The following is a 9,178-nucleotide window of genomic DNA, read 5'->3' on the forward strand; positions in this document are numbered from 1 at the left end:
ACTTCAGTCCTACGCAAATGATATTGTTTTAGCTCATAATGGGATGGATCATTGCCATGTGTGTTTTTTCCCCCAGAGGATTTTGATGTCAGTTCCGGTAAGTTTACCTGCAAATTATTTAATGCTGACTAGAATTGGAATGAAACGATTTAAGGAAGTGTTTTAGTTTCTGTTCTTCCTTTTATAACCTGTTCAACAGCTTTTAATATTTGTTTGTGGTCTCGTGTCATTAAATGTCTATCGCATGCTGTGATGTATGGAAATAATGTTAGATGGTGATTTAGTTCATATAAATTGAGTGGTTTAGTCCAAATTTTCTGAAGAGACACGATTGGTTTATATGATGAGCTGATTGAATTAAGGCTTTTATTCATGTTTAAAAGAACATAAACTGAAGCTCAAATGTGCTGCGTAACACCAGAATGAATCTCATTGGTTCTCACTACTAATGTGTGAGTTGATAAATGTTTATATGTGACTAAATTCAATCTGTTCATCATATAAAGTGATCGAGTATCTTCAGAAAATTTGGACTGAACCGCTCTGTCATGTGGGTTAGCCTTATAATCTCAATGAACTTTTTGAAGCATCAGTAGTAGTTGCGTAGCTGTCAATGGAGGGACAGAAATCTCAGATTTCATTTAAAAAGATCTTCATTTGTGTTCTGAATATGAACGAACGTCTTAGGGGCGTGGAACGACATCAGGCTGAGTAATTAAAGGTTTAGTTCACCCAAAAGTGAAATTAACTCCTCTCCCTAATGTCGTTCCTCACCTGTAAGACCTCCGTTCATCTTCACACACAGTTTAAGATATTTTATATTTAGTCCGAGAGCGTATGCAAGTGTATGCACACTATACTGTCCATGTCCAGAAAGGGAATAAAAACATCATCACAGTAGTCCATATGAGACATCAGTGGGTTAATTAGAGTCTCTTGAAGCATCCAAAATACATTTGGGTCCAAAAATAACAAAAACTACGACTTTATTCAGCATTGTCTTCTCTTCCGGGTTTGTTTTCAATCCTCAAATAAAGATTCAAACGCTTATGAATCAGCGAATTGATTCATGATTCTCTGTGTAATAAGAGACTCTAATTAACCCACTGATGTCTCATATGGACTACTGTGATGATGTTTTTATTCCCTTTCTGGACATGGACAGTATAGTGTGCATACACTTGCTCACACTTTCGGACTAAATATAAAATATCTTAAACTGTGTGTGAAGATGAACGGAGGTCTTACGGGTGTGGAATGACATTATGGTTAGTGATTAGTGACATCAATTTCATTTTTGGGTGAACTAACCCTTTAATGACAGAATTTTAATTTTAGTTTGAACTAAGCCTTCTCAATGATTCTTCTGTGGCGGAGTAGATTCGTTCCTTCGCTGCTGCTAAAAACATTTCTCTGTTCACGGTGAACAGCTGCAGAGTGGATTTAGTCCAAGGGAACTCTTCCAAAATACACAAACATACAGGGTCCGGATTAAGAGACTGTGATATTCATACAACTAATACTCTCCCATTCCAGCAGCCATTTTGGCCTGCGTTTGCTTAGGCTAACCTTCTGACCTTTGCAACTGTTTTGATAAGTTCTACCTAGTAACACACACACATTATTTTAATTGATTTGATGATTTTTAATCCTTTAAACCAAGTCATATATTTACATTTATACAGACATGAATCATGTTAAAAATCATTAACAAGGCAAAGTCATTTACAATCACATCATTAGCACAAACACTACACGACTAATACACTGTAAAGTCCGTAAAAATAGGGTACAATGTGCTTTATAAATATGAAGGAATTTTTTTTATAAATATGAAGGAATTTACAGGTGTTTTACCTGTATTTTAAATTTCACATTGCATTAGTTTGAGTTTTAAGGGTTAACAGAAATTTCCATAAAATTACTGAATACTGTACTGGCAGAAAATTACCAGTACATTTTCCGTTTTAATTTTTTACAGTGTATAGGAATAAAAAAATGAATACAGTCAAGTATCCAGGTCATTCTCAATACAGGAAACCTGTTATTTTAAACATTAAACATCCCCTGTTGTGGTCAAGAATACAGAATTTGTCTGTTGTGCCGACATTTTAACGCAAACTCGCATAAACCCTTGCATAGGGTCGGTGTGATTCTGAGAAAAGCACACCGCGTCTGTATTGGCAGATGATGCTCTAGTCTTTAAATTGGAGATGGAGGTCTTTAAACCTGCTTTCCTTCAGGTCTGGTTACCGAAGATGTTGAGGAACCTCCACCTGCAAAGAATTAAAAGGTCAGATCCCTCCATTTTTACTACATTTGTTCACAACACAGTTAGATGTGCCATGACTAGTGTTGAGTAAGTTACTCTAAAAAAGTAATTACTAATTACATCTTTAATAATTATATTACTGTACTAATTACTCTCTCCAAAATGTATTTAATTACTTGCTTTTTTATTACTTTCTAAATTCTATATCAACCTTGAGTTAAGCAATTCAAGGTTACATGAAACGGCTCTTTTAATTCATTCAAATACATAATATAAAACTACATAAATTACTCTTATTAACTGACCAAAGTATTACAAATGTGAGGATACATTAAAACATACATTTTAAAGTAAGACTTTGTTGATGTTTATTCCACTATTGTATTATATATATAATTAGTATTTAGTTCAGTTACATCAAAAGTAACTGTAATTAAATTACTGAAAAAATAAGAGTAATCCCTTACTTTAATTTTTCAAGGGAAAAGTAATTCAATTACAGTAACTAATTACACCCAACACTGACCATGACCTTATTTATATGCAATGAATAATGAAACCAAGACATGCAGTCTATTTTTTGTTTACTTGTATAATATTATAACTGTCAACTCAAACAGTTTTCATTGTCCACAGTGCCACGGCATCTGCCTTATCGAGACGGGCAAAACGGTTTCTATTCATAGCAGCATTAAGTGTGGGGTCAGGAGGCCTTATCAGAGGATAACACTGCATTTTCCACTGCCACATGAGCAGAAGCCAGGGCTGAGTTTTGAGAAATTCACCACATCTATTCTTCTTTCATGGTCAGGGCTGTAACCAACATAGACACAAAAGCCCCTTTCACACTGCGATTCCGGCAAATACACGGATAATGCGACCCGGCATTTGTTCCCGGGCCGCTAGATTTGGTCCATTCACACTGCCAGCGAAATACCGTAATATGTGCGCTTTCACACGCAACCCATAACGGTCCCGGGTCGAGTTGACACGTGACATCCGGATGTGACGTATAACGGCGAGCGATCTCAGCTTCAGCGCAGATAGTAAGGAGCTCCGTGGTCTCGACTTGAGTCCAGTTTGCGCTCATTTCTGCTTGTTTAATTTTAGTTTCTTTTGTATACGAACACTCTCTGCGTTTAAAACACCGACGAGCTCTTCTAGCACTGCAGGGTTGTATTATTGAAAAAACAATCTCTAGGAGTCGCACGATAACCACGTTGCGGCATTAGTTTCAGCTTTTGTTCACACAGCGCTCGTCCCGGGTCGAATCCCGCAATGTTACTAGGTCCCCGACCCGGGTCGAGTTCGGTAATCAATCCCGGGACGTGGTTGCTTTCACACAGAAGGCGACCCGGCAATGCTCCGGGAATATTGCGGGTCCGACGTGCAGTGTGAAAGGGGCTTAAGAGGGACACAAGTCCTGCCAAATCATTAGAAATGGCCAAATTTTCCCCACCCCAATATTTAATATTCTTTATGTTGTTCTGCTGCACTCTATTACAAGCTGATCTGTTTTTGTTAGGATGACTAATTGTTTTACAAAGTTACATTTTTAGGCTGGACTGCCTCCATGCTCCCCAATGTCTAAATGATTGAGATAGCCAATCAAATCAAAGAAGGCGGAGCTTAAATGTTCAATGAAAATGAGTATTTCCAACGTGACTAGTTTTTGAACAGCAAAAAAAGTGTGAACAGCGGCCTAACGACACTCATACATGTCTAAATGATCGAGATAGCCAATCAGATCAAAGAAGGCGGGGCTTAAATGTTCACTGATGATGAGTACGAATTCCAACGCTACTGGAGAATTACAAATCAGGCATTTGACAACCAATTTTTCAGAAAGCTCACTCGGTTTAGGGAGATACTCGCCTTTCTGAGATTTTTGATGCTACTGCCTCTGATGGCGTCCATGAGTTGATCATGAGAGCAGCGCTGAGGCGTGGACGGTCTGGAGTTTTCTCTGTCATTGATGGGTCTCAGCGCATTCTTCAGTTCCTTTAATATGCTGTTAGTCTCCGATTGCTTCGCAGCGCCCTTTTTGCCCTTTTTGGACCTGGATTTGGAGGGCCCATGCTGCTGTTTCTTGGAGGTCTCCTCTTGCCGTTTGATGACCTCTGCGATCATTCTGGAGGGAGATTTCTTTTCTTTGGGTGGAGGAGGTGGTGGTGGAGGAGGTGGTGGTGGAGCAGCAGGAGTTGTGCTCTTCTTTGCCATGTCAATGTGTGGTAGCTTTGGAGATGACCATGGTGAACTCCGAGGGGAGCCGTAAGGAGAAGAATTGGTCGTGCTCTTCTGAAGGGCGACCGTTCTTGGGTTTGTAGGTGTCGCCGCACCTCCTTGACTTATCTCCTGCATCCTCTTCTGTCGTTGGAGGTCTTGGTTGCGGGTGAGAATGGTCGTCATGCTTATACGCGGGCCTGGAAGGTCGAACTGGTACCCCAGCTTTAACAGTGTGGTGTTCTCCCTCAGTAACTTCACAATCTCCATTTCCACCTGACCTCCACAAATGTGCCGTTGGTTGTGAAATCGCATTTCCGTTAGAGTTCTGTTTCGGCTGAGGGCTTGCACCAGTGCCAGGATACCCCTCCCTGTGATAAAGTTGGACTCAATGTTGAGGTTTGTGATGTTGTCGTTTTCTCTCAGCATTTTGGCAATGGCGAAAGCTACCTGGTCGTCTGCGTGTGTGTTGGCAAGACTAAAAAAGCGTACGTGTGTGTTAGACCGTAAGGCCTCTGCAAATCGGATAAGAGTGTCTTGGGAGATATTGTCAATGTTGTTGAGGTTGACTTCGCTGGTATCTGGGTCATGGTTGAGGATCTTTTCCAGAACCTCGTCCACCACAGTGGGGTTTCCTGACACGCGACTGGGCTCCTGAACTTGGACCTTTGGTTCGCCCATTAGTGGAGAGTGTCGTCTTTCAGGCTCTGGCATTGTGTGATTGGACTGACTATTGGAAGACCAGCTCTGCTGAGGTTGAGCAGGACAACCTATTGACTGTGCCGTTTTGTCTTCATTTTCTTCTCCCTCCTCTTCTTCTTCTACCTCCTCCTCCTCCTCTTCGGTCACCGGTTCACTTTCCTCTTCTTCCTGTTCCTCTTCTTGGTCTTCTTCAACGTCCTGATATTTCTGTGTGTCTTTCTCGTTTTCTTCAGCCTCGTCTTTTTCATCGCCAGATTCTTCAGTGTCACTCTCAGTTGTGCATTCTTCCTCTTCTCTGGCATCATCATCTTTCTGGAATTGATAAAGTCATTGTTAGAAATCAATTGATGCTATTGGTCCTGGTAGTATTATGAGAGTTGCTTCACCAGCCCTAAGATTTGGCACTAACCGCCAAATGTAAGTATAAAATCTGTGTTGGCGAGTATGTGAAAGTGTCAATCGCCAGTTGGCCGGTTATACTTTTATGAATTCTAACAATGCAATGTAAACGTGAACAACGCTCGGGACAGTTAACGAGCCAGTATTGTCATAACATTTTAAGAATTGGCTATTTAAATATTCAAGTGCAAGAAGCAGCAAAAGGAAGCTCAATTCATTACTCACACACTGTGTGGAAAGTTTAAACATTCACAGTGCAAGCACAAAGACAGTGAGCGAATACTAAAATTAGTTCTCATTCACGTCATCTTTCGCTTGTATGGACGAAAATTATGTTTAAAAAAAACCTGTCTCACTAAGTATCCTAGTAAACAGTCTTAAGTGAATGTAAACAGTCGAGAAAGACAACATATTGGATTGGATCAGTGTGTTGGATCCGTGCGTTCCCTCTTGAAGGGACAGCAGCCTAATATTTCTACTGCTGTCTGTGTTTTTAGTGTTAGTGTAAGAAAAATGAACTCTGCTCTTAACTGAAAAGTTAATTTTAGTCCCTGACCTTCACCTTTCAAATCATTAATTTTCCTGCATTGTAAAGGCATGTACATTATTTGGATATTTTACCAAATGTATTAATTTGACTGCTATTCAACAATCAAAATCCTAAAATATAGCATCGTCAAGCTTTAACCCAGAACTCTTGGGGAAAAAAATCCAAAACTTAGGGATACATGGGTTAGACTTGTCACTTTGTGCACGGTTAGGGTTCTATAGAAGTACCACAATATTACTACACTCTAAAAAATGCTGGGTTAAAAACAACCCAAGTTGGGTTGAAAATGCACCGACCCAACAATTGGGTTGTTTTAACCCAGTGGTTGACTTGTTCTTACCCAGCAATTGGGTTGTCTTAAGCAACATTTAACTCAACCACTGGGTTAAAACAACTCAACCATTGGGTTAAAACAACTCAATTGTTGGGTCGGTGCATTTTCAACCCAACTTGGGTTGTTTTTAACCCAGCATTTTTTAGAGTGTAGGTATTAAAGGGGTAGTTCACCCAAAAATGAAAATTCTGTCGTTATTTACTCAGCCTTAAGTTGTTCCAAACCTGTATGAGTTTCTTTCTTCTGCTCAACAAAAAAAAAAAAGATATTTGGAAGAATGTTTGTAACGAAGCAGATAGAACAACCATTCACTACCATAGTAGGGAAAAAATACTATGGTAGTCAATGGTTGCTCTATCTGCTTTGTTACAAACATTCTTCCAAATATCTTCTTTTGTGTTGAGCAGAAGAAAGAAACTCATACAGGTTTGGAACAACATGAGGGAGAGTAAATGATGACAGAATTTTCATTTTTGGGTGAACTACCCTTTTAATATTACATTAATATAACTAAGTAAATAAGTACATATTACTACCGTAAGGGTGCATATTACTTCTAAGGTATTAAATGTAAGATACATAATTTACAAATGTGTTAAAACCCCTGGTTAGTGTAGAGGTTGTGTATCACTGACCTGTCTAGGGCTTGTGGAGCCGATCCTCTCCTCCTCTAACAGTTTTCGTGTCTCATTTTCCCAGTATTTCATCAGAGATTCCCTGCTGAATGTTCCCGTGGGAGTCTTAGCCGTCTGATCTCTCTGTCGCAGTCCGATGGGAAGATTGTCGTCTGGGTCGATATCCGCCAACTCCTTCTCTAGCTCCTGGAGCTCCTCGGCAGTCAACGAGGCCAACAGCTCGTCTTCATCCAAATCCTCGTACTTACTCAGTTCCCGTCGGTAGCCAAATGTACTCATGGCCTCTTGGTAGTCTGCTCAAAGTCTGGAAGTCCTGGTTTTGTCTCAGTATTGGTACATCAGATCTTCTGAGTGGTGTTGTGAGAGTGAGAGCTCATCTGCTGTGGTGGGCAGCTGGAGGGGTCTTAAGAGCAGGATCAGAGAGACGCGATACAAAGCCCCTGCCCATGATGATGTTGCTTTTTTGGGAGTCAATCAGACAGAGCTGCAAAAAGCATGTGAGCTCATGACATGGCCACAGCGAGGCCTGTCAGTAAATGCTGACTGCATTGTTCATGTCCAAAATAAGCAGATCGACTCTAAGATGGCGGCTTAGAGAGAAAGGGTAATGTCCTTATAATAGCAACTCGTTTTAGCAGCATACTTGAATTAGAACTATTTAAAGGCACAATATGTAACTTTCCGCCACTAGATGTTGCTCATTCAAAACAAAGGCGTGTCTTGATGACACGGAGCGCTTCCGTTTCTGGTCCGTGTCCTGGTTAAAATCGCTTATTTCTCTGGATTTAAACATTCTTGGAAACATTGGGGAAATGCAAGTGCACAAGTCAACAAAATATATAACATTGTTCTGGTGGTTTTGGGATACTTTAATCCAAAAAACCATTCATATTGTGCCTTTACATGAGAAATCATTATTTTAGTGGACTCCTCCCCTAATGCGTGGTGTCAGATTTCATATTATAAAATTACTTAATCATCTAAAACTTTTCTAATCTTGACTAAACACATATCGACCGAAAGAGTCTCAAGGTGCCATATTTTGTGAAGTGATATTTGGACAGAAATGTATGATTTTGTGTGACACCTGGTGGCTATTTTTGGTTCAGCGCCAAAACAAAATCTCATGGGTACTTACATTTTTGTGGTGATAACTTAAAATTTGGTATACAACTTGGTTAGACATATGGCTTTGATTTTATAGTCATTTTATGGTAAAGATTTTGTAAAATATATATTTTATATTAAATAAAAAAATATTTAGTACAGTACGTTTTATTTACAGAAACTTCCATGACGTTTTCAAACTTTCATTCTTTGAAGTGTTTGAGTGTCTATTTTTAAACCAGACCAACCTTAGGTCTATATTCCAAAGCATTCTTGATTTACAAGCATTTAAGTTTGGATAGTGCATTTTATGTCTATTCTCAAAAGGGGTTACATTATTAAAAGGGGTTAAAAGGTATAATTTATTGTTGTTGACATAAAGAGAATTGGACTACCCAGAATACTCTTCAGTGTTTTTCGTTTTTTCATACGTGCCAAAAATACCACATGAAGCCGAAGTAACACGTCACAGGCTAATATAGTGAGGGGCAGATTATCCCAAGAACTGTTATCAGCCTGGCATGGACCATTGTGAGGATTTAAAAAAATCCTCTTCTCTTTTAGCCTTTTACTAGTTTTGTCCCGCTTTTGATGTCATAATCAGGATTAAAATTATTGCATTCATCGAAGCATACGTCATACTATCAAATCCTCAGCTTGCCTAAAAAGTAGAGAATCTGAAAAGAGGCTAAATGTTAATAAGGTGTAGATATGAATGGATTTCAAAGGACATAAGCCCTGTGTGTGTGTGTGTGTGTGTGTGTGTGTGTGTGTGTGTGTGTGTGTGTGTGTGTGTGTGTGTGTGTGTGTGTGTGTGTGTGTGTGTGTGTGTGTGTGTGTGTGTGTGTGTGTGTGTGTGTGTGTGTGTGTGTGTGTGTGTGATGAGTGTGAGTGTGAACACTCAGATAAGCTGTTTGTTGTCTCGTAGGATCCAAACAGCCACGAACGGCTAGATC

The 9,178-nt window shown here is 39.7% G+C and overlaps 1 protein-coding gene across 1 annotated transcript; it reads right to left on the reverse strand.

Moving 5' to 3' along the window:
- Positions 1 to 1,627: 1,627 nt before the first annotated feature.
- lmod2b (leiomodin 2 (cardiac) b) lies at positions 1,628 to 7,837 on the reverse strand. The gene is made up of 3 exons (XM_067428100.1): positions 7,116 to 7,837; positions 4,148 to 5,509; positions 1,628 to 2,276 (listed from the first exon to the last, which is right to left on the reverse strand). The coding sequence occupies exons 1-3, from the start codon at positions 7,392 to 7,394 to the stop codon at positions 2,250 to 2,252; spliced, it is 1,668 nt and encodes a 555-aa protein (XP_067284201.1). The 5' UTR covers positions 7,395 to 7,837; the 3' UTR covers positions 1,628 to 2,249.
- Positions 7,838 to 9,178: the final 1,341 nt, after the last annotated feature.

Source organism: Pseudorasbora parva, chromosome 20, assembly GCF_024679245.1.
Source record: "Pseudorasbora parva isolate DD20220531a chromosome 20, ASM2467924v1, whole genome shotgun sequence".
Lineage (NCBI taxonomy): Eukaryota > Metazoa > Chordata > Actinopteri > Cypriniformes > Gobionidae > Pseudorasbora > Pseudorasbora parva.

Coding starts and splice junctions, on each gene's coding strand:
- lmod2b (XM_067428100.1), bottom strand. CDS start 7,394: ATGAGTACATTTGGCTACCGACGGGAACTGAGTAAGTACGAGGATTTG. Junction 5,510..7,115: donor GCTCCACAAGCCCTAGACAG/GTCAGTGATACA, acceptor TATCAATTCCAG/AAAGATGATGATGCCAGAGA. Junction 2,277..4,147: donor GCATCAAAAATCTCAGAAAG/GCGAGTATCTCC, acceptor AATTCTTTGCAG/GTGGAGGTTCCTCAACATCT.